The sequence below is a fragment of the Rhinolophus sinicus genome, linkage group LG10 (genome assembly GCF_036562045.2).
Source record: "Rhinolophus sinicus isolate RSC01 linkage group LG10, ASM3656204v1, whole genome shotgun sequence".
Taxonomy (NCBI): Eukaryota; Metazoa; Chordata; class Mammalia; order Chiroptera; family Rhinolophidae; genus Rhinolophus; species Rhinolophus sinicus.
Genome location: NC_133759.1, coordinates 73,110,350 through 73,135,969, shown reverse-complemented (window position 1 = coordinate 73,135,969; position 25,620 = coordinate 73,110,350). Strand labels below are relative to the sequence as shown.

Here is a 25,620-nt window from a genome sequence, read left to right as displayed (position 1 = left end):
CAGCCTGGTTGGGTTCCTCACCATCCTATTCTGTACAAAACTCCTGGACACAGCCACATGGAAGGGTTCAGTGCTCTACTTCCAGCCTGCCCTAGCCATCAAACACCTGGTTCAGACTAAACGCCTTTGAGATGTTTCCCTTCCTCCTGCAGCCCGGGACTGGTCCCCTCTGAGCTCCCACAGTACTCGTCACCTATTGAACTGGCATGAACATCCTGAGTCTGCTCTCCATCCCACTGTGAGTCCCTGAAGGGCTTAGAACCCAGATGGCCTTAATGTACGTAATCCACGCACTAGACACTGAAAATCTCTTTGTAACTGTCCTATCTACAGGTAGGTTGCTTCCGCCAGTCTACATGCTGACTTTAGAAGCTCCAGGAGAGCGGCGGAGAAAATTTAAGAACCGAGGCAAAGATGCATCTGTGAGTATAAAGCACCTGACTCACTCTGTCAGGACAAGGACAGTAAAAAGCACTGGTTGAAATGCATTAAAAATGGAGTGGAGGGTAGGGAGAGGGGGTGACAAAGCAAAATGTTCATTGTGGATCGGTGCGTGGGTGTTCACCAAATAATTCCTTCCACTTTTCTGTATGTTTGAAATTTTCCTAATAAAATCTTGAGGGCGAGCAGAACAAAAACACAAGAACTTAGGAGTCAGGCAATTATGGACTCAAATCAAGGTGTCCGTGTGATGTGGAACCTGTTAACTCAGCATCAGTTTCTTCATCTATAAAACAGGGCCGATACCTGCCTCTGAGGGACTGGATAACAGCATCAAATACCTGGCATTACAGGTGCTTAACTGCAGCCACTCATGTCCCAAAGGCTCACCAAGGAGCTAAAATGTTTGGAATACACTGCGGCCATTAAGCCCGTCTTGCAGAAATAAGACTTGGCATTGCAAAGTCCAGACTGTTCTTGCAGCTGCTGGGCTGAGCACGAGGGCGGGGGTAGGGAGCCTGTGCTATGTGTGGGTTCTAACTCTCATTCAGTTTCTCTGGTCTCAGTTTTCTAGCTCTAGCTCTGGATCCTACATCTATGTATCTTAACTATCATATAGAAAGTTGGGTACACCTGGGGAATCTGAAAGGCCGCTGAGGATGAGAGAAGCACAAAGTCACACAGATGGCCGGTTAGGAAAACACCCAGAGCCAAATCACTCTTACTCCCTTTCCAACAAGCATGGCTGTCTGGCTTCCAAGACCACTGCAGATGAAATTGAACCCTCTCTGTGGAGAGCAGCAGGAAGGGCCAGGAGGTGAGAAGGGAGAACATGCAGCAAAGGGCCACTCAGTGATGGGGCAACAGTACAATTGGCTCTCTGGGCCCCAGTGTGTCCCTGCGTTGCCAGATAACACCACAGTGACCCTATTTTCAATCAAGAAGGACATGGCTTGTTGAAGAGACCAGAAGTATCTGATACATATAAACTTCCTCAAATTAATACTTAAGTCTTCAGCCTAAAACTCATCTGTCCGTATATGTCAGATCATTTCCCCAGGATTCTCAAAACTACAGTGTCTGAATTTCACTTGCTATAAGGAGACAAGGGTTGTTTTTAATTTTAATCTCCTTCAGGCTGGTGTCCAAGTAAAATTCTCGGGACTGGATTAAGGTTTGAATGACCCAGGGAGAGATTCCCTAACAGCGGAAATGGTCGGGGACATCTGGGCCTGAGGGTGCCATTCGTAGCCCCACCTGTCACCCCACAGTTGGAAGGCCCAGGCCTGCTCTTCAGGAACTAATAGCACCAGTGACGATGTGCTCAGACTCAGAGCAACAGGATTCTTTGCTCAGATGTCCCCACAGCCGAGCATCCTGGGCTGCCAAGGGCGTCCATGAGCTTCCTTTACTTTGGGAAGAAGGTTGATTATTTTTCTAGGTGGGGTGTAGGAGGAGAAAGCAGAGGAGGTAAACCAAGCCGAGACTATTTACTGGCTGTGTGATCTTAACTGCCAGCCTGTTGCACCTGTAAAATGAAATCAGATGCTTTGAAACGCGTGCTAAAGGCTAAATGTGATTACAGCCTGACTTCCCTGGTCTAAGTGCTCCAGCGCTTGCTTGCTTTCCCTCACTAGATGCGACGGCAACAGCGGATAGTGGTCAACCTGCAGCTCCAGAAAGCCAAGAAAGGTGAGCAGGCCTTAAAGAGAAGAAATATCATCAGTCTCTCCCCTGATCCAGCTTCTGAACAACTGACCAAAGGGGTATGTTGGAAGGTGGCATTTAGAGCAGTTGTGTGTAAAATACGTCCTTAGTAAGTTTCTCTGGCTTGAAAATGTTTGATTCAGAACTTGCAAGCTCTAATTGAGGGTCTTGAAGGAAAGGCTATAGAGAGATCATGGTGAAAGCTAAGCTGGTGTGGTCCAAAAGCTAAAGGTCATTATCTTTGTGGCTGTGAGTCTGGGATCTGTGTTCTAATGGGAAGCTGCTGCCTCTAATGGAGAATTCACTTGCCACCACTCAGCCGGAAACAGGAAATGAGGGGTCACTAAGGTTATCTCACCAGCGGAGTCTCCTCACGACAGGTCAAGACTTGCCTAGCAGTTGAGTGCTGCCCTCTGTCTTCCTTCTCCATCCACCTAACCTTGCTCAATACAAATCTGGAGTTGACCTCAAGGCCAGTATTGTATGTTTTTGGGAATCCTTTCCAGAATGCCCTGCCCAGGTTGTTTCCCTTCTTAGAACTTCAGTAGGATTGTACCTATTGTACATGCCTTTCCTGATCCACTACTGTCGGTGTCCCACTTTATCCACGCTGCTGGGCTTAGGGCTCCTAGAGGGCACAGATGGGTGCCTTCGGGGCAGATGGACCTGGTGATGTGTTGCCGGCCATCGAACAGAGTGGCTGTAACCATTCTCTGAATTGCCGTAGGGCAGTGCCGTATCTCTACTTAGCTTCATTTGTTTAGAATAGTCCCTAAGAGGCCCTCCCACCCAAGGAAGATGAAACTACGAAATGAAAGAGTTGTTTTCCTTTTTGTCCTGTACTAGCATGCCTTAAAAAAAAAAAAAATAAGACAATTCATACACCACAGAATTCACCCTTTTGAAGTACATAATCAGTGTTTGTCAGTGTATTCACAAGGTTGTGTGACCATTGCCACTAGCTAATTTCAAATCATATTCATCACCTCAAATGGAAACCACATACCCATTAAGCAGTCACTCCCCAGGTCTCTGGTGACCACGAATCTACTTTCTGTCCCTACGGATTTACCTATTTTGGATATTTCCTATAAATGGCATCTTATAATATGTGGTCTTTTGTGCCTGGCTTATTTCATTTAGCATCATGTTTTCAAGGTTCAGCCATGCTATAGCATGTATCATTGCTTCATTCCTTTTGTGACTGAATAATATTTCATTGCATGGATAGACCATATTTGGTTTATCTACTCATTAGTTGGTGGACATTTGGGTTGTTTCCACTTTTGGGCTATTACAAATAATGCTGCTATAAACATTTGTATACAAGTTTTTATGTGGACATGTTTTCAATTCTCTAGGGTATATACCTAGGAGTGGAATTGCTGGGTCATATGGTCATGCTATGTTTAATTCTTTGACGAATTGCCTATGGTAAGCTGAATAATGGCCCCCCAAATGTCTCCATCTCCTAATCCCCAGAATCTATGGATGTTACCTTATATGACTAAAAGGACTTTATAGACAAATAAGGATCTTGAGATGGGGAGATTATGCTGCGTTATCTGATGAGTCCAGTGTCATCACATCGATCCTTATAATAAGGATGCAGGACAAGTCAGAGCAGAAGGTGATATGATAACAGAGGCAGAGATCAGTTTACTGTGCTTTGAAGATGGAGGGAGGATGTCACAAGCCAAGGAACCCAGGTGGCCCCGCTAGAAGCTGGAAAAAGGCAAGGAAACAGATTCTCCCCTCAGAGCCGCCAGGAGGAACCAGCCCTACCAGCACCTTGACTTGAGTCCCATGAAACTGGTTATGCACATCTGACCTCCAGAACTGTGAGAGGATAAGCTGGTGTTGTTTTAAGCCACTAAATTCATGGCACTTCTTACAGTAGCAATAGGACACAACTACGCTGCCAAACTTTTCCCAAGTAGCTGCACCACTGTATTCTGACTCTTCCCAATACCTCTTATTGTCCATTTTTAGATGATAGTCATCTACTGGGTGCAAAGAGCTATCTTGCTGTGGTTTTTATGTTTTTCTAATGACGAATGATGACAAGCATTTTTTCATGTGTTTATTGGCTATTTGTGTATCTTCTTAGGAGAAGTGTCTATTCAAACCATTTGCCCATTTTTAAAATCAAGTAATTCGTCTTTTTATTGCTGAGTTCTGAGAGTTCTTTATACATTCTGGATACTAGACCCTTACCAGATATATGATTTGCAGATATTTTCTCCCATTCTGTGGGTTGTCTTTTCCCTTTTTTGATAGACTCCTTGAAGCATAAAAGTTTTAAACTTGTAAGCAGTCCCGTTTATCTACTTTTTTCCTTGGTTGCTTGTGCTTTAGGTATCATATCTAAGAATCCATTGCCTAATCCAACGTCTTGCAGACTTACCCTGTGTTTTGTTCTAAGCATTTTATGGTTTTAGCTCTTACATTCAGGTCATTGGTCCAGTCTGAATTATTAGGTTGGTGCAAAAGTCATTGCGGCTTAAAGGGTTAAAAATCATTGCAAAAACCGCAATGACTTTTGCACCGACCTAATAATTTTTGTTCATGGTGTGAGTGTGGGTCTAATTTCATTGTTTTGCAGGTGGATATCCAGTTGTCCCTGCACTGCTTGCTGAAAAGACTATTTTCTCCCCACTGAATGGTCTTAATACCCTTGTCAAATATCAATTGACTATAAATATGGTTTATTTATAGACTCTGAATTCTCTTCCATTGACCTACATGTTTATCTTTAGGCCAGCACAACACAGACTTGATTACTGTAGCTTTGTATAGGTTTTGAAATTGGGAAGTGTGAGTCCTCCAGCTTTGTTCTTTTTCAAGATTATTTTAGCCATTTGAGATCCCTTGCATTTCCATATGAATTTTAGAACCAGCTCGTCGATTTCTTCAATAAACAGAGCTCAGATTTTAATGGAGATTGCATTGAATCTGTAGATCAATTTGTGGAATATTGCCATCTTCACATGTGAAGTCTTCCAATTCATGAACATACGATATTTTTTAATTTATTTAGATCCTCTCTAAATTCATTTATAATTTTCAGTATGGGTTACACTTTTGCTAAATTTACTCCTAAATATTTTACTCGCTTTAATGCTACTGTAAATAAAATTGGTTTCTTATTTTGCATTGTTCATTGCTAGTGTATAGAAATACAATTGATTTTTGTATGTTAATCCTACAACCTAGCTGAACCTTGTTTATTAGCTCTAAATTTCTGTGCGTGTAGATTCCTTAGGATTTTCTATATCCAAGATTGTGTCATCTACACATAGAGATGATTTTACTTCTTCCTTTCCAATCTGGATGCCTTTTATTCCTTTTTCTTGCCCACATAGCCTCTCTAGAACTTCCAATACTATGTTGAATAAAAGTAATAAGAGCAGCCATCCTTGTCTTGTTCCTGATCTTAAGGGGGAGGCTTTCAGTCTTTTACCATGACGCCAGCTGTGGGTTCTTTTGTAGATGCCTTTATCAGGTTAAGGAAGTTCCCTTTTATTCCTAGTTTGTTGAATTTTTTTTTTTTTCAATCACAGGAGGGTGTTGGATTTTGTCAAATGCTCTTCCTGCATTTGTTGAGATGATCAGGCGATTTTTCCTCAGCATTCTATTGATATGGTATACTATATCGATTTTCATACACGTAAACATTGAATCAGATCTTAACTTCTGCCTAGCATTGTCTGTCTTAGAATCATTCCCTTAAGTTCCATGTCTAAGCATTTTAAATTCAGTAATCATCATCAGAGGCCATTACTTTTTTTCTGTTCAATTTAACTGTGTTTTTTTCTTCGTTGGTTTCCTTTTCCAAGGATTTCTATTAAACTTTGTTCTGTTACCTTCCCACTTAGTTGTCCATATCTTGCCATCTGTGTAAGATTCTCTACTGTTTTAGTTTTCTGGGACTTTACAAGTGCTAAGTTACTTAATGGGCCAGGGCTGACTGACCCAGAACTTGGGCTAAGATACTCATTTCTGCATCCTGCACCTCGGCTGCCTCTGCTTCACCAGTGCCTCCAGCTCCTCCTCGGCCATGGGGCAGCCGTCGGGGTTGAGCAGCCAAAGCCCCACTCGCATCCATCTGTGTTATCCTCCACAGCCCCATGGCGCGAGCTGGGCCCTCCCCAATCTTTCTACTTTTTTTAATATATGCATTTATGACTATATATTTCCCTTTAAACTCTGCTTTAACTGTATCTTATCAGTTTTTTAATGTTTTTGTTTCATTCATCTCAAAGAATTTTCTAGTTTCCCTTGTGATTTCTTCTTTGACCCACTGGTTATTTAGGGGTGTGTTAATTTCCACAAACTTGTGAACTTCCTAATTTTCTCCTATTATTGGTTTCTAATTTCATTCCATTGGGTTGGAGAACATTGCATGATTTCAGTCTTTATATATTTATTGACATGTTTTAAGGCCTAACACATGGCCTGTCCTGAACGTTCCATGTGCCCTTGAACAGAATGTGCATTCTGCTGTTCCTCAGTGTAGATGTCTGTTAGGTCTGGTTAATTTGTACTGTTGTTGGTCTCCTATTAACTTGCCAATAGTGTATCTAGTTGTTCCATCCATTACCGAGAGTGGAGTTGGACGTCTCCAACTGTCCTTGTGGAATCCTCTATTTCTCTCTTTAGTTCTGTCAGTTTTTGCTGCATATATTTTGAGGGCTGTTGATAGGTGCATACGTTTTATATATTTTTTTGAAAGATAAACTCACTATTATAAAATGACATCGTTTGCCTTTAGTAACAACTTTTGTCTTAAAGTTCATTTTGTCTAATATCAGTATGCCCACTCCAGCACTCTTTGGTTACTGTTTGCATGACATATTGTTTTCAATCCTTTTATTTTTAATCCATTTGTGCCTTTGAATCTAAAGTATGTCTCTTGTAGACACCATATATTTGGATCATGGATTTTTAAAATCCATGCTACCAAATCTTGCTTTTTATTGGGATGTAATGTAATGTATTTTAAATGTAATGTATTTACATTTAATGAAATTACTAATAAAAATAGGATTTATGTCTACCATTTTGCTATTATCTATGTCTTATGTCTTTTTGTGCCTCTATTTCTCCATTTTTTTGTGTGTGCTAAATAAATATTTTCTAGTTAAATATTTTACTTTTCCTGTTGTTTCTCTTGCTGTATTTTTAAAGTTATTTTCTTAGTTTTTGTCCTGGGGATAGTTAACATCTTCAGCAATCTAGTTTGGAGTTATATCAACCTAATTTCAATAGTATACAAAATTTGCTCCTTTATAGCTTCATTCTCTCCCCACCTCCTTTTGTTCTTTTTGTCACACAAGTTACCTCTTTATACATTGTATGCCCATCAGTATAGATTTATAATTATTGCTTTATGCAGTTGTCTTTTAAATCATATAGAAAAGAGTTACAATCAAAAACATATTTGTATTTTTTATGTCTTTTACAGTTGCCAATACATTTATCTTTGCTGGCATTCTTGATTTCCTACTATGACTTGAATTATTGTCTAGTTTCTAGTACCTGAAGAACTCTGTTGTACAGTGGGTTTCTAACAACAGGTTTTCTTAGTTTTTGTTTATCTGGGAATGTCTTAATTTCTCCTTCATTATATTATAGTTTGCTGCATATGGAATTCTTGCTTAATAGTCTTTCATTCAGCATTTAGAATATGTCATCCTGCTGTTCGCTGGTCTCCTGATGCTTTCTGATGGTAAATCAACTCTTAATCTTATTGAGACCTCATGCATGATGAGTTGCTTCTCTTTTGCTGATTTTTTAGATTCTCTCTGTTTTTGGCTTTCAACAGTTTGATTATGAGGTGTCTAGCTAGGTTTGAATCTCAGGTTTTTTCCAATTTGGAGTTCTTTGAGCTACTCAAATGTGTAGATTAATTTTTCATCAAATTTGGTAAGATTTTGGAAATCATTTCTTCAAATATACTTCTGCCACTTTCTCTCTTTCCTCTCTGTCCTATTTATTATTTATCATAAGTTGGTATGCTTGATAGTGTCTGACAGATCTGCTAATTTTCATCTTTATTCTTTTTTATTTATCTTTCTCACAGTGGATAATTTCAAGTGACCTATCTTCAAGTTTACTAATTGTTTATTCTGTGTGTTCAAATCTGCCCTTAAGCCCCTTAGTGAATTGGAAAGTTATTGTACTTTCCAATTCCAGAATTTCTAATTGGTTCCTATTTATAATTTTTATCTCTTCATCAATATTCTCTGGTGGGACATCATTCTCATTCTTCCCTTTAGTTCTTTAGACATGTTTTTTGTTTGTTTTGTTTTCTCTTCACCTTGAACATATTTAAAGTCTTTGCCTAGTAAGATCAATTTTGGGGCTCCTCAGGGACAGTTTCTATTGATTTGCTTTGTTTTCATGTGTACATGCCATACTTTGCATGTCTTGCAATTTCTTAGACAACTGGTCATTTTCAAAGATATCATATGGCAACTTTGGACATCAGATCCCCTTTGCCCAGGGTTTTTAGTTGTTGTTGGTTGTTGTTTGTTCAGTGGCTTCTGAACTACTTTTGTAAAGTCTGTTTTCTTTGTTATGTGTGGCCACTGAGTTCTTTGCTCAGTTAGCTTAGTGGTCAGCTAATGATTGGACAGATTTCCTTAAACACTTGGAACCAAAAATTCACCCAATCTTTGCCAAGGTGTTCTATGTACCTGTTGGGGCATGCCTTCAACACTCAGCCAGGCCATTGACAAGCCTGACTTAAACCTTCACTTCTTGCTTGCACAGACCATCAGGTCTGTCAGAGATGAGAGCTCAGGGCCTTCTCAGTTTTTTGTAAGCATGTGCACAGCCCCATACATGCCACATGGCTTGCTGGTTTTCAGGACGATGTCAGAGCTTTCAAAGCCATGATGAACATCTCATTCCATAGCTTTGCCTTTTTTTGTTGTTGTTATTTTTTTGTTCTGTTAATCTATTGTTTGCACCAATTGTTATTCAGCAAACCCCTTCCCCCAGTCAGCTGTGAAGTTAAACAACTTCCTCTAATTGTTTTTAACAACTACCCTCAGGGAAAAGAATTGTGTATTGTGTGAGATATGGGTCAAATAAAATGAATCTTACAAATGGGATCTCCCAGAAAACTACCAGACAGGTCAAATAATAATTGTCTGGGAATGAGACTTTAAAGGAGCAACAACTATTCTGTCTCCTCCAGTGGCTGCTGAGCTGTTTGTTTTCAAGGCTACCATGAATCTGGGGAGTAGGTGGGAATAAGGTAAGGCAAAATGCTACAGTGCTCACTATTCTTACTTAGACCTAGATATTTTTCTTGAACAAGAATTTAGGCTCGCATAAAACAAATTGCTAGAAGCCTTTGGTCAGTTTCTAGAGCTCTGAAAAGTGGATTCTGACTATTGTCAGTTTTCTTATTGCATTTATAGAGGAGAGAATTTTTCGAGGTCCTTTGCCATTTTGGCTGACATCCACTAGCATGTTCTTACTGCATGTAATAAAAAAAGGTGTTGGGGATCCAAGTGACGATAGGAATTACCTGTCCCCTAAAGCATGAGACGTGTCCTAAAGATCTGTGAGACCTGTGAAACCACCAAATGCTCTTCCCTCTCCTGATAAAGACCAGCATGCAGATTGGGACATACTCATCAAGCCAGCCTGTTCTAAGCAGGTAGATGGCTAGACTAGACGACCTTCATGGTTCCTTTTGGCAGAAACTCTGACCTGAATGTGTGTCTCCTTGCAGGTCAGCCTCACCCTGCAAGAAATAATCAATGGTGTGAATGCCTCCGATCCAGACCTATGTTTCCAGGCCGCCTAGGCAGCCAGGTATCGCCAAACAGACTTCTGCTGTTGACAGGTTCATAGCTCGAAATGAGCTCCGGTGGCCTCTTTGGTTTCTTGGCAGTGGCAATAATGGCCACACAATATAAGAAAAGGTTAGTCTATCCAAAAGCGAGACTAAGTGTCTCCTCTACACTGTCCTTGAGAACAACTTAAGATATACAAGTGTTGTCAGAGATGAATTGCTTAATTTAAATTGGCCTCTACAGGAATCCCAGTGATAGATAATACCTGAAGGGGAAAATGTTGCTTCATCACTGTAAAGTGCTATAGGCTAAACTCGAGGACATTAAGTGGCTCTGGTCAGCTGTTTGTGTCATGTGATAGTTAGGAATGCCAAGAACATCTAGAAAGGAGGTTCTTAATGCCTGATTCATGTGACTCATGTTTTGTTGTTTTCCCCTTCATTGCAAAGGTAAATACTGTTGCAGAAAAGGAACCCTCCTCTAAACCTGATTGTTGAAGCAAGGCTCATTCCCAGGCTGGTGGAGTTCCTGAAATCATCACTTCACCCCTGCTTGCAGCGTGAGGCCACCTGGGCTCTGACCAACGTTGCTTCAGGGACTTCGGAGCAGACTCGAGCTGTTGTGGAAGCGGGAGCCATCCAGCCCTTGGTTGAACTTCTGTCTTCCCCGCATATGATTGTGTCTGAACAGGCAGTGTGGGCCCTTGGTAATATAGCAGGTGAAACTCTCCCTTCAGGGGGCTAAGAAAATAGTGGGCCAGGCATGTGGCATGCAATGGGAGTCCTTTGGATAGCATTGTGGACCCCATACTTTATGTGCCTGGAAATTTTCCAAAATTGAGTCAAGTTCAGAGGCCAAAAATGGAAGCTAAAACCAGATAATGCAGTACACACTGAAGCTACAGGCTACCTAGGGATACCAGGTCCTACAGCCTCCGGTCTTGATGGCTTCGGGAACAAAGACAAGCCTTTGGTTCATGCAGGATGGGGGTTTATGACAGAGCCTTACATAAACCAGGATCCTAAAAGAATTCTACCTCCAGTGAAAGTTGCCAAAGGACCATACAAAAAGTGTTTCCTTAGCTTGGGGTAAAGGTCTTCCCTGAAAACACAATCCTAAGATGAGCCTTGCAGATTTGGGACGTGATGCCCTATTCCCTGCGTGGTCTAGTAAAGGCCGAGCTGGTGTCAGTGATGCAGGGTTGGCAGCCCCGGGATTCCTGGCTGAATATAAATAAAATGTTTTCTGGGGGAAATGAACTTAATTGCATCCCTCAGGATTTTGACATAGTAAGATCAGCCAAAGATTAGCCTTTTCAAATTCAAAGAATCAATACCCCACCAAGACCGAGTTAGCAGAAACAAACAGTGTGGTTTGACCTCCAAGGACTTCAGATATTGGGATTAGCAAACACAGAATATAAAATCAGTCTGCTTGTTTAAATGCTTGCAGAAATAAAGCATCTATTGCAGAGCCTTTGTCTCTTATCTTGCTTGGTTCAGTAAGGAACCGGCAAAATTCGCTGGTGTAATATAACTCATGCCTTCCCTGACAGTTGAAGAATCACAAACTGAGGCTTCTAAGGTCTAAAATTGGTATGCTAGCCAAAGTCGCAAAGAGCTGATGACACCATCTATCCATCTCCCAGACTGTGCTCTAAGTTGCCTTTGGAAGTTACTGCCCTGTGCCAAGTCCTTCTGGGAAGACAGTTTGGTCTGTAATGGCCTTTGTCTTCCTGAGAACCATGCTGTGACATGCCAACCGCATTTAGAGCATGCTGCCTAGGTCCAGGTGGCTGGCTCCTTTATGTGTCCACAGATCAGATTGCGCCATGGCTGTCACTGCCGGGTGGTGCCTGCTCGGCACCTCAGGCCTATACACCCAGCCCCATGGTGGAGACGCGGGATCCAGTTCAGGGCTATCCTGTCATCTACGTGCCCAACCCAGGAAAGAGTTTTGGCCTCTCACCCTTTGCACAGACTTTTAAAGAATTAGTCACAGACCTCAAGATTCCCTCTTTGAAGGTCATGTTCTCATCTCTTTGTAGGTGATGGCGCAGAATTCAGAGACTTGGTTATCACGAGCAATGCCATCCCACGTCTGCTGGCCCTGGTTTCATCAAATATACCAGTAAGTATCTTTAAAGTAGAAAACCCAGCTAGGTAAGAAGTTCTCAAAGTTGGGAAATTGGGGAAGTACTTCCAAATCAATGCGAGGCCGTGTGGTTACCACGTGGCCCGTGTGACAGCAATTTTAAACAAGTCCTAGGACTGACTATCGCTTCAGATAGAAATTGATCCAAATGTGTCCTCGGCAGGCAGGAGTGCTGACCTTTCTGTTGAGGGTATTGGAAGAAGTCCATTAAGCTTTTTCTAAGCTTACAGTCCTGCAAAAGTAGACGACAAAGCTCTCCATTCAAGGAGCACAGAACTGGTGGCTCACCAGGTCTCTTCTTAGGTAATAGGGTCTAAGTTTGAAGCTCAAAGTCAAAGTTGATTGATGTGACAACAGCAGAGGACTCCCTGGATAAGAAGTTAAATTTGGGTTCTAGCTTTGCCTCAAACAAAAATGAAGAGACGTTAGCTTCCAAAACCCAGGGGAATACACACCCAGTCCTCAAGGTGGGAGAAGATCTGACATGGTTAAGCCCAGAAAAGGCTGGCATGACCACAGGGTTTGTAAGAGAGGGAAGTGTGAGGCGGCACGTGGGCCAGGGGACTTGGCCATCATCCTGGTGTCACAGAGAAGCCTTCGGAGGATTTTAAGGCAGGCAGGGAAGTGGTCTGATCTTTCAGAAAGATGCTCCTGGCTGCTTGTAGGATGATAGCAGAGGATGGGGAAGCTGATGGCCCTGGGATACCGCTGTACCACACATAGAAGTGAGACAGAAAAATACAAGGATGCCCCAAATTCTGGTGGTTTTAGATGACTGTCCTCCTAGAGAAATGAGGACGATGGAGGGAAGGAGGCCTCAGAGGCTCAGTTGTACATTTAAGTTGAAGTCAGTGAGAAGCACTGTGACAGCAGGGTCAGGTAGGTGGGTGTGCAGCTCTAAATACTTATCTCTGTGCACAAGTGTGTCACCCAGCTGGGCAAGACCAACCAGAGCAGGGCTCAGCAAACCCAACCTGGCCAGCTGCTTGCTTTGTAAATAAAGTTTTATTGGAGCACATTCATTGACGTACATATTGTCTGTGGCTTTTGTAGTGTTACAAGGGCAGAGTTGACTAGTTGTAACAGACCCTATGGGCCCGCAAAACTGAAAATGTTTACCACCTGATCCTTTACAGAAAAGTTTGCCAACGCCTGGCCTAGCATGTGAGGAGAGCCCGGGACCAAGTCCTGGGGGCTCTGACATTCACAGGTCGGGCAGAGCCTGCCAAGAACACTGAGAAGAAAGTCCATTCAATAACAGAAAACCAGGTTTGGTTTCACAGATGCCAAGAAGGGAACAACTGGCTACTAAATACGATGGAGAGAGACAGTAAATTTAAGACGGGAAAGCAGCTGTGGGATTTGGTGACTTGGAAGGAGCTGATTTCATCACTAAGAAGTAGGGACAGAAACCAGAAGGACAGATGGAAAGTGAATATAGATGGCTCCTTGAGGATGGACTCAGAAATCAGAAGTGGGGTGGTGGCTGGAGAGGTACCAGGGGTCAGAGTTGAAGGTTGGAGAGTGTGTTTCTATACTGATGGGAGCGATCCAGGGGAGAGGTGATCTGGGGCTGGGATCTTTAAAGGTGAAAAGTGATGGAATCCAGGGGCAGGCAGGGTAGGAAGGCTGATCCTCGACTAGACGATAAGAAGAGTGGTTATGATGTGTTGATTTCAGGCTGGTAGGAAGGACATGTAACTCTTGCTGCATCTTTGATTTGCCAGTGAAAAATGAAATGCGGTCATCAACTGAGTGGGGTGGGGAAGGACTCTAAGGAAACCTCCATCGAACATTTGCATAGAAAACGTAAAGCTCATTCTTGGTGTCCCTCATGTCCCTCACTACAGAGGACAAATTCCTGTTTGACGCTCAAATGCTGTAGTTCATGCTGGTCAATAATATCGATCAAAGCCGGCAAGGACATGGTGCCGCCTGCGTTGTTTCTTCTTGGCACACGATGCTGGAAGCAGGCTCTTGTTACAGATTACATTTCTGCGGAACATCACGTGGACCTTGTCCAACCTGTGCTGGAACAAGGATCCGTACCCTTGCAAAAAAGCCTTGAAGCAGATGTTGCCCATGCTCTTCACCTCCTGCAGCACCAAGACCGCGAGGTTCTCTCTGACGTCTGCTGGGCCCTCACCAACCTCACCGATGGCAGCAACGAGCGCATCAGCCAAGTGGTTGACACAGGCTTCCTGCCCAGGTTGGTTGAGCTCATGGCCAGCTCGGAACTCAACGTCTTAGTAAGTGTCCCAGGTCCCACCTGTCTCGGTGTGGGCCTGCCGATAGTCATGCATTGTTTTCACTTTAGCAAGGTCTGTTCTTTCCCCAGCCCTGGTCTTCCACACTCAGCTCTAATCCTTTACCTCAAACAAAGCTTGTCGTCTGCATTTCCCTGGTCTCTGCCACTCACGAAGTCAAACACTTGTATCTATTTTGATCCCAAATCCCAGTGGGTCTTAAGTAACGTACTTTTTCTTAATCTGATAACTAGAAAATACAGATTAAAATTGCTTACAATCCCTCCACTCAGTCAACTATTATTTTGCGGCCTTTCCTTCCAGTGGTCTATGCAAGTAGCCATTAATAAGTTCGCTTATACAGGGGTGTGTGTGTGTGTGTGTGTGTGTGTGTGTGTGTAAAGCTCATGTAACATTTAAGTTTCTTACTAAAGTATAAAAGGAAATTCCCTCTTATCCTTTCCCCAGTTCTCTGAGACTACTTCAGATATAGGTGAAAAGTAAGTAAAAGCAATATCAAATACTTTTCTGTGTCATGAAACATGCCACTTACAAAATATACTTCTTGAAAATGTAGTTACAATGTGGGTGCCCCTTTTGACTTCTGTGTCTAATGCTATATGTTATGCAGCCTCAGTGATCACCTATTCCGAGAGTAGCACAGTATTCCTCAGAGATCAAGGTTAGTTTGCAGATAGTGCTGGTGGTATGGAGGGTGTGAAGAGAATATCTATAAGAAGTTCCTCATTCTGGGGGTTTGGGCCCAAGTTGCCGGTCCTGGCAAGGCGGTGATTGGCCTATAGCACACCTTCCACCTGTCACATGAGTAGCAGATACCCAGTGTAATAGGCTGGGGAAACTCTAGGACTGTTGATGGGCTGCACTGGGCTGCCACCACAGTGCAGAGAAACCAAAATAAAGCCACAGTCAACCCTCCTAGGACAATTGTCTTGAGTCCAATCGTAGACCCCTCCTGTGGACCTTCATCGTTCTTGAGAGGGGTGTTTGTGACGATGCCAACAAATGCCGTTGGGACCTCATTAGCTCCAATTAAAGATACAACAGAAACTTGACTCTGGTGCTAGCTATAAATTCAATCGACATTATAAACACTACCCACAATGTTGTAGCTTTCCCAATCTAAGGATGTAAAAGGGACCACGTCATTTCTTGATAAAAGTATCCCTTGACGTCTATCCCACTTGAGTCAGAACTACTAGGAAGTTGGACACTACCCACAATGTTGTAGCTTTCCCAATCTAAGGATGTAAAAGGGACCACGTCATTTCTTGATAAAAGTATCCCTTGACGTCTATCCCACTTGAGTCAGAACTACTAGGAAGTTGGCAACTACCTGTAAGCTCTATAAACAGCCATCAATGTGCTGAATTAATAAGGGTCATGGATATAACCATTGTTCACGGGCTTCCAGAGAGCCATCAGCACAGATTGTGGTGTGATTGTCACCTTTCACTGTGATAAACCTGCAATACTTGGTGATGCTTTTGCATTGTTCTTCCAGACCCCCTCTCTTGGCGCTGTGGGGAACGTCGTCACAGGAACAGACCTCCAGACGCAAGTGGCCATCGATGCAGGCATCCTGAGTGTGCTGCCCCGACTCCTGAGGCACCCCAAGTCCGCCATCCAGAAGGAGGCAGCCTGGGCCCTGAGCAACGTGGCCGCGGGGCCCCACCAGCACATCCAGCAGCTGATTGCTTGCAATGCGCTGCCTCCCTTGGTGTCTCTGCTAAAAAATGTAAGTGGCACATTTGGTCCAACTGGCCCTGTATTGAACTCCTTCAGGAATTCAGGCACAGGTGAAGAAGCTAACTAATTGAGCTCACAACGGAGCTATGAAACATTAGTTTCCTAGCGCTCCCTAAAAAAGAAAAAAGTAAAAAAGGACATCGCATTTTGAACAACCCATGAAAAATTTAGAAGACTAAACAAGCATTGTTCATCGAAAAGGTGGCCCCACAGCTCAAATATCCAGAAAAATCTTGAGCTGGTAAATAGTAGTTTATCTCTGTGTAATGTTCAAAGAATGTGCCACCTACTCTCTACTTGCCAAAAGAGGGAAAAGTTTTGTTTTGTTTTAGGAAGAAAAACATATCCGGTTATGGTGATATTATATACTAAAGAAAGGTGGCCTTTTCAGTATAAAAATCACATTGATTAAAGTGGTAATATACACAGAAAATCCAAATGTGAAAGTTGAAATACAATAAAGCTTCCTCCTTCCTCCTGATTGTCACTTCCCTATGCCCCAGGACAATATCGTCAGTATTTCTTCTTGCCACCTTTTTAATGGATGAGGTGTGCTTTCCTGCTTGGGTGTTTCTGCTCTGAGGTTGGATGGTGGGTTCTCAGGTTTCCATTAAGTATGAAAAGCTAGGTCAGGTGTGAAACTCCAACCATAGCATCTTCCAATCTATTAGATGCTTCCTATTCTCTGTTCTGTGAGTCTGTCCATATTCTAATCAGAAGCCTCCAGTCATGAGTCAAGAAGTAATCTCATTTCAAACTCTGCCTTTTGAACTATAACTTGCTTGGAGCCATAAGTTGTTTGGTTTTTTATTTTTGCCTTAAATTGAGGTCACAGTTTTCCCAGGCCACAAAAGGGGAACAACTCCTTCTGCCCAGGCATAAAAGGATCCATGATAAATTACTCCCATATCTCTGGGCCAAATGCTTGTCATAAATGCAAGGGATGCACTGAGTGATATTTCAGTGGTCTTCTGTCACCTCTGGGCTGGCTCAGTCCCCAAGATCACATCTGTGTGCTCAGCTTTATAACTATGGAGCTTCTTGTCCAAAGTTTTACTGGGCAGAAAGACTAGAAATGTAGACATAGGCTAGAATCTCAACTCCCAAGCATAATTTCTAATTTAGATCAATTACCTGGATTGGTATATATTGGTTCTATTTTTCCCATAACCTGACTTAAGGAAATGAGTCTATTTGAACTTAGGAACTGCCTGTCAAACCCCGTATGAGTCCACCTGACTCTTTCTTGTCTTCTCACAGATGCTGTCTTTTGCTGCAGAACTAGAGGCAAGTTGTCAGGGTGTTCTGTGTAGATTGTATGTACAGTCCTGGCTGCCACAGCCTACCTAGAAATGGAACCAAGTTAGTCTTACTGTATTTAAGTTCTTCAGGATCTGTAAGGAAAGTAAATATTCTTTCTGCAGGGAGATTTTAAAGTCCAGAAAGAGGCTATCTGGACAGTGGCTAACTTCACAAATGGGGGTACCGTGGACCAGCTGATCCAATTTATCCATGCTGGAGTCTTAGAGCCACTGGTGAACCTGCTCACCATCCGAGACACCAAAATTATCCATCATCGTCCTGGACATCATCAATGCTCTCCTCCAAGTGAGCTGTTCTGAACAGGTTGGTTTCTAAATAGCAGTCACCAGACTTAAGACATTTAATGTGGTTCTTAAAACCCAAGTAGGATTCCCTTTCCTAGCCAACCCACCACCCCCCCATCCCCTTCCTCTGTCCAGATGGTCTATGGAGAACAAGAACAAGAGGACTTTCAAAGAAGGTCCATTATGTTCATTTTCTCAAATGAGAGTCTTTGTGCCCAGCACTGTTTTAGATGCTCAGGATACGACAGAGCAAAGTCCTCGCTCTCATCGAACTTATGTAGTGGTAGCGAGGGGAGCAGACACATCAGGTGGGGAGTTATGGGTAGTATAGCTGATAACGAGGTAGTCACTGATGGCTCAGAGTGGGGAGGGGACGATGATCTTTAATATGCAATAGTTAGGAGGAACTTCTCTGAGGAAGACTATTTGAGCAAAGACCTCAAAGAAGTGTGAGTCGTGTGGCTATCTGGGAAAGAACATTCTAGGTCAAAGGAAGAGCAAGGGGGAGGGTGGCCAGAGGAGAGCAAAGGGATGGAATGGAAGATAATGGGAGATCAGACTCAGGGCACCCAGGGGCCAGATCACATAAGGTCCATGAGACCTCTGATTGACTCCAAGTGAGATGGAGAAACCAATCGACAGGGGTGGGGGGTTGGGGAGGGAGGGTGTCATTTTGTGAGGGGTGGAATGTCTAACTGTTGCACTGTTTTGTACACCTGAAACTAAAAAAGAAAAAAACCAATCAACGGTTTGATGCAGAAAACAAACAGTGAGCCACGTGACAGGCTCTTTTAGAAGGCTGGAGCATAGGGTATACTTGAAGGAGCAGTAAGTTAGCAGGGATATATATAAGGAACCATACTAGAGGTATTTTCCATTCATCTGTATGGCTGGGATCATGGACTACAAAGGCTTGAATTAGAATTCTAAAAAGTCCTATTTCTGAAATAAAGGTAAGTTAAGCCAGTATTTTTATACTGTTTGTGTCCATTTTCTATTGCTACATAACAAATTAGCACTTAGAGGCTTAAAATACACATATATTGGCGGTGGCCGATTAGGTCAGTTGCTTAAAGCATGGTGCTGGTAGCACCAAGTTTGTTGGTTCGATCCCACATGGGCCACTGTGTGCTGTGCCTTCCTTAAATAATAAAACAAAAAACCCACTTGTATTATCTCACATATTATAACTTCCAAGGTTAGGAGCAGCTTATCTGGATAGTTCTGGCTCAGGGTCTCTCATGAAATCCAAAATGTCACTTGGGGCTTTGGTCTCATTGGAACACTTGATGGAGGCTCAGGGTCAACTTCCAAGATGGCTCACTCACACGCCTGGCGAGATATTCTCACCACACAGACTTCTCCATGGGATGCTTGAGTGTCCTCACATTGTGGCAGCTGGCTTCCTCTGGAGCACATAACCTAAGGAAGCAGGTGGAAGGGCCCCTGTCTTTTAGGATCTATAAAGGGGTTCATTTCAGCAACATCCTATTGGTTACACAAATCAGCCTGAGTCTACACAAAGGTGTGACTAGCAGGAGGCAGGAACCATCTGGGCCCACTTGGTTAAGATCCTTTTGAAAAGTTTCAAAGTAACACCAGGGAACTCCTTTTGAAAGCTCCCTTTATAAGCACCCTTTTCATGTAACTGTCTTGCAAAGAACAGACCTGAGTCAAGAACAGATTTGAAACACAGCCCAATTAGACACTGAGATTTCGAATAAATCACACAGAGAGTAGAGAGTTGGCAGCCAGCAGACAAAGTTGGACATAACACATTTGTGAAAGTACACTTGTGCTTTCATCTGCTTCATTTAAATTAAACACTTGGGATTTTTCCTTGGGAGAGTCTGGGCAAATCACATCTGATGAACCAGTGATGCCCCTGGATCAGAGATAGTAGGTTAGAAAGATCGAGATGAGACAGGAGAAAGCTTCAAATGGGCAGCAGAGTGCACTTGAGGTTCTTTGAAGTAACTTTGGGGCCATTTGCTATTAGGGCCCAAAGTCCTTCTCCAGGGCTCCTGCTGCTCCACAGCCCAGTTTTCTTTCTGAGGCTACCTTACTTAGCATGTCGATTCCTCTCTTACCGTGTTTCCCTGAAAATAAGACCTAGCTGGACCATTAGCTCTAATGAGTCTTTGGGAGCAAAAATTAATATAAGACCCGGGGAAACACAGTAGTTTGTTCACTCAAATCCAGTAACTCATTTTGGACCCACAGAGAGGACTAGAGGGTGTCAAGGCTTAGACAGACTCTCATTGGGTAAACAATATGGCGCAAAGGATGTTGCATTTGACCCACAGGTTTTTTATTACTGCTCACAAAATAGCGAGCAGAGTCCTTCCGGGTATGACAGCAAAGTTTGCTCTTTATCTCTCTCTTCAGCTGAACTACTCCCTCGTCTCATAACATGCAGTACTTGCTGCTCCAAAACTTTGTTTTCGCCATTCCTTCTTTTGGGAATGTCATTCTCCTATGATCGACCTGGCACAGTATTGTTCATTAAGGCCTTGTATTACAGTCGGAGTCATTTGTGCACATCTTCTGTAACTTAAACCTCTGACCATTTGCTACATTATATTTTCTACACCATAACAAGTATTTACATATTTCTACAACATAACAATTGTGTCTCCCCGTTAGTATGGGTTACAAAAGGCCTCCTGTAAATCGCATCAGTATCTCCAGTTTGCGTGCCTCTCCCATCGTTTATGGACACATGTTGGAGTGAATGAATAGCCCTGGACGATAAAGCCTCTCACGTTATTTGTTTCCAGGAACTTCATTATTTGCTGTGGTGCAGTTACTGAGGGCCTCTTGTCTCATCTCTGAAGGCTTTCAGGGAGGATAGGGCCAAACACCTGCATGTGCCGAGCTTTACTTGAACATTCTTTCAAACTGTTATTTAAAGCAGTTTCTGTTAATTAGACAGGGGCTATCTACTAAATATCAATAGTGATACATTAATGGATGACAGCACATTCAGCAAAAGAAATAGTGTATGTTGTGCAGTGAAGAGAAACCTAAACATATATAACACAAATAGCCAAAGTGGGAGGGCGACCGTGCAATTTTAAATCAATGTGGGAAAAGTGAAACCTTGACTGCCCATTCTGGAACGGGATTCTTTTTTTTTCTTTTTTTTAAGATTTTATTGGGGGAGGGGAACAGGACTTTATTGGGGAACAGTGCGTACTTCAAGGTCTTTTTTACAAATCAAGTTGTTGTCCTTTCAATCTTAGTTGTGGAGGGTGTCGTTCAGCTTCAAGTTATTGTCCTTTCAGTCTTAGTTGTGGAGGGCGCAGCTCAGCTCCAGGTCCAGTTGCCGTTGCTAGTTGCGGGGGATGCTGCCCACTATCCCTTGCGGGAGTCGAGGAATTGAACTGGCAACCTTGTGGTTGAGAGCCCACCTGCCCATGTGGGAATCGAACCGGCAGCCTTTGGAGTTAGGAACATAGAGCTCTAACCGCCTGAGCCACCGGGCCGCCCAGAAACGGGATTCTTGGTCTGATTCCACCGAGGAAGCTGCCCCACCTCAGGCTTTTGCCAAGAGTCTCACTAGCTCTCATCCTGCCACCCCCAGGCAGCAGAGAAGCTTTTGGAGAAGGAAAGCCTGTGCCTTCTGATTGAAGAACTTGGTGGGGTTGATAGAATCGAGGCTTTGCAACTTCATGAGAACCATCAGGTTGCCCTGACTGCTTTGAACATTATCGAGAACCACTTTTGTGAGGTAAGTGACTTCCGTGTGTAAAACCGTGCCCGTACCTCCTGGTGGGCCACCTCAGCAGGTGATCACCTGGCAGGGGCCTGTGTTGCCACTGCGAGGCCAGTGACAGGACAGGCGGGCTTCTCTCGTGCCTCAGTTCTGAGTTTCTCCCCAAGCCATGCTGTACAGGCTGCCTTGGAGTGGCAGCTCTCTGGCTCCTGGAAACCATTCTAGTCCCACAGAAGCTTGTCCTGTTGCCTCTGGTTTCAAATTTCAGTCTTGTTTTCCTACTTGCCAAACTTTGGGGGAGGGAAATAGGATGGGAGGGGATGTGATGCTAAAGTGACTTGTTATTGAAAAATTCAAACGAAGGCAGGCCAGCTTTTGAAATATTTTGCTATTTACTGCCTTCTGTGTCTTTCCAGAATAGGATATTTGGGATGAAGTCTACAAGACGCTTCTAAGTTTTCTGCAGGAGCAGGGAATAATGATCAGATAACAGACTTTTTAAAAAAAACTTTTATTGTAAAATATGCATTACAAAATTTACCATTTTAACAATTTTAAGTGTACAGTTTAGTGACAAGTACATTTACATTGCTGTGCAGCTATCACCACTGTCCATCTCAGAACTTTTTCATCTTTCCAAACCAAAATTCAGTCCCCTTTAAACACTAACTCCCCATTCCTCGTCCCCCAGCCCCTGGTAACCACCATTTTACTTTCTGTCTCTGTAAATTTGACTACTCTAAGTACCTCATTTAAGTGAAATCGTTAGTATTTGTCCTTTTGTGACTGGCTTATTTCACTTAGCATAACGTCTTCAAGGTTCAACCATGCTGTAGTATATGTCAGAATGTCTTCCCTTTTTAAGGCCAAATAATATTCTACTGTATGGATAGACCACACTTGGCTTATCCATTCCTTCACTGATGGACACTTGGGTTGTTTCTACCCTTGGGCTATTGTGAATAATGTTGCTATGAGCCTGGGAGTAGACATGTCTGTTCAAGTTCCTGCTTTCAGTTCTTTTCGGTATAAACTCAGAAGTAGAGTTGCTGGATCATATGGTAGTTCTATTTTTAAAATTTGATGAGCCACCATACTGTTTTCCACAGTGGCGGCACCATTTTACATTCCCACCAGCAATGCACAAGGGTTTCCATTTCTCAGAATCCTCACTAATACTTATTTTCTTTTCATTTTTTTATCATCGCCATCCTAATGAGTGTAAAGTGGTATCTAATTATGATTTGGTTTGCTTTATATTAGCTAAGTTTCATATGAGGAAGGTGAGCTCAAAGTTCTAGGTGGCCAGGTAAACATGGAGCTAGGGGGTTACAGAATGAGTGATACTATTAGGTGTCAAACTTGAATCCAGAGCCATACAATAAATAAGACCAGAGCTATACAATAAATAAGACCAGGGCGGTGATTGTTGCTACCCGGATGCAGCTAATCTTGGTTTGGGGCCAAGAGAACGCTCTCAAAGCAGAGAAGACCCAGACTGTTGATGAGCATCTTCTGAATTTAAACCTCCTCTGAAAACCTTATAATTAGGAGACTTGTCCCTTAAAGAAGGTTTGGATCAATAGGACGCATCTAAGGGCTCCGGGTTAAAGACTTCTGATCTAGAAGTAACAGCTACACCCATTTGTATCCTTACTCACTGTAAGGCTAGTATTCTATGTATCAAAAAGCTGTTTTTTATTCAAAAATAAGCCAGATACAAAAGGACAAATACTGTATAATTCCACTTACATGATGGACCTAGAGTAGTCATACTCAGAGAAAATAGAGTGGTAGTTTCCAGGGGAATGGGGAGTTGTTTAATGGGAACAGTTTTGGTTTAGAAGGATGAAAAAGTTATGGAGATGGACGGTGATGGTTGCACCATGTGAATGGACTTAATGCCACTGAACTGTCCAGTTAAAAATGATCAAAGATGGTAAATTTTATGATACGTATGTTTTATCACACACAAAAAAAACTACATTTAAGGTCCATCCTGAGATATTTCAATGCTTCTCCTTCAATTTCTCAGAGGGAGCCTTGAGGCCAATTTAGAGCAAATTCTAATCCACAGATGTTAAGGAGCTGATTGTAGTAATAATGTGTTGAGAGCCTGGAGGTGTAACAGTGTCTCTTCTCCCCAGAAGGAAGAAGAAAATGGCATGATATTACCAGCCCTGGACCAAGATAATGAATTCTTAAAGCTCTTAACAAAAACTACCAAAGCTCCAGAACTTCTAAACCAAGGACCAAACCTTAAAGGGTAACTTCTTTAAGAAGCAGCACTCCTATATCTTGGTGGACCACAGTTACAAAGCTTTTTAAACTGAATGTTAATAAAATTTTTGACATTTTCACCTCTATTAAAAATGCAGTTAAACCACTTGTGTTTTAAACCCATGTGGAATTCATCTCCTGAGAATGTGGTTTAATAGTTACTTAAAGTAAGATCTTCAAAACAGAGTAGAATGGTCTGTAGCTATCTAGACAAACTATGATTTGTAGATTTGGTTGAACCAGTATTTCTTAAACATTTGGGTCCCCTTCCCTTTTCATTTTTATGCAATGCCTATTAATACAGAATATTTTTCAGGGAAAGCTATGTGGGTCATCAAAAGGAGGTGAAAAGGAGAGACAGTGCCTGGGATGGGAAACACAGCACTAGGCATTGGTAATGGATGTGGGATATGTTTAAAAGATTAGATTTGATTCACCTAATTTGAGTGTAGCTATTAGATCAAGTTATACAAAGCATCACATGTCATGCCCAAAGCATGTATTCGCTGGTCCTTGATGGGTGAGGAGAAAAGATGTGTGGATGTCCATCTAAAACACTGCTGGAAGACAGTTCATGTTCTCACAAACTTCTCATCCAGTGGTGAGGACAAACCTACCACTTAGTGGACATTGGGCCTTCCAGTCAGTATTTTCATCTCCTTTTGGGGTGACTATCTGCCCGCTGCTAAGAGCTGTGTTGGGATGGATCTCCCACGCGGAAATGGAGGGGACCTGGGAGATTTCTTTCAACTCCCTCTTTCGTTCATCAGCTCAGGACATCCTAGCATGGCACGTCTTTGGCCAAGCAGAATCTCGCTCTCCGAAAACTTTGCGTCTTAGACCCAGGCACTGAACACAGAAGAAACAGAAGTAGTTGGCGAGTGTTCGCTTACTCCAGGGCTAGGGCCTTATGCTCGGTGTAGTGGCCACTGTCCGTGGCTGACTGCTTCCTGCTTTGCTAAGGCCTCCCTTTGAGTCCTATACTTTCTCCCATATTCTTCAATTAGGTTCTCTTTCTGTTTAAGTAGCCAGGGTTAGTTTCTGTTGCTTGCAACTAAAGAATATAACTGATACACATGAAGAGTAAAAATATAAACCATAACTAGTTATTATTTAAACCCAAAAGATCTAGTAAATCCCATTTTAAGACAGACGTATGAAATTTGAATTTTTAAATTAAAAATATAATATAAATTATATGTAAGATATATTACTATGTAGTATATGTAATGTTTTATTCTATGTTATATATAAATTTATTTTAAAAAATTAAAAACAAAACCAAGAACGGAAAAAAAATGATCCTACCACTCCAACACAACTGTTTTTATGTTTACTTTTCCCTTCAAGTCAATATACACATTATTTTTATCTGATTGGGATCAGATTCTTATTCAACATTTTAAAATGTCACTTTTTCCCCTAGCAGTAGACTGAAGTTGAGGGGAAAGCAGAAAGTGAGGTAGTTTACCAAAATAGTTGAGGAAAAAAAAGTTTGAAACCCTGTTAAGGTTAAACACTGTTACCCAAATGGTCTGACCTTGTTGGCTCAAAATACTGTTAACTTTTTTTTCTCTTCTCAGTCAACTATTTTTTTACTGAAATTGCATAACAAAGGAGTATTTGTAGTTTAAAGAGACTGATACCAACTTGTCTAGCAAGGTTTTAAATAAAGGAGTTATTTGCCTATTATACATGTTTTGGGTGCAAAGAGATGGTGTTAGTCACCTTCTGGCTGGGTGCCCACGTACTTGGACTCAGCGTGTTGGAATGACTGGCAGAGCAACAGAGAGCGGAAGGAAGGAGTAACTGGTTCTGCATTGGCTTTACAATGTAAAAGCAATTTGAATTGGAACAAGTCTGACCCTCTTGCATTTATTTCAGAT

General features: G+C 42.4%; 1 protein-coding gene across 1 annotated transcript; it reads left to right on the top strand.

The window, feature by feature from the left end:
* The first annotated feature begins 356 nt into the window (after positions 1–356).
* On the top strand, positions 357–23,757 carry KPNA7 (karyopherin subunit alpha 7). Its single transcript, XM_074312187.1, is given in 12 exon segments — positions 357–422; positions 2,079–2,219; positions 9,899–9,981; positions 10,412–10,680; positions 12,010–12,092; positions 14,103–14,196; positions 14,199–14,365; positions 15,885–16,118; positions 17,554–17,700; positions 17,702–17,737; positions 21,323–21,469; positions 23,602–23,757. Coding segments are annotated over 12 exon segments (1,590 nt in total). The 3' UTR covers positions 23,725–23,757.
* The last annotated feature ends 1,863 nt before the right edge of the window (positions 23,758–25,620 follow it).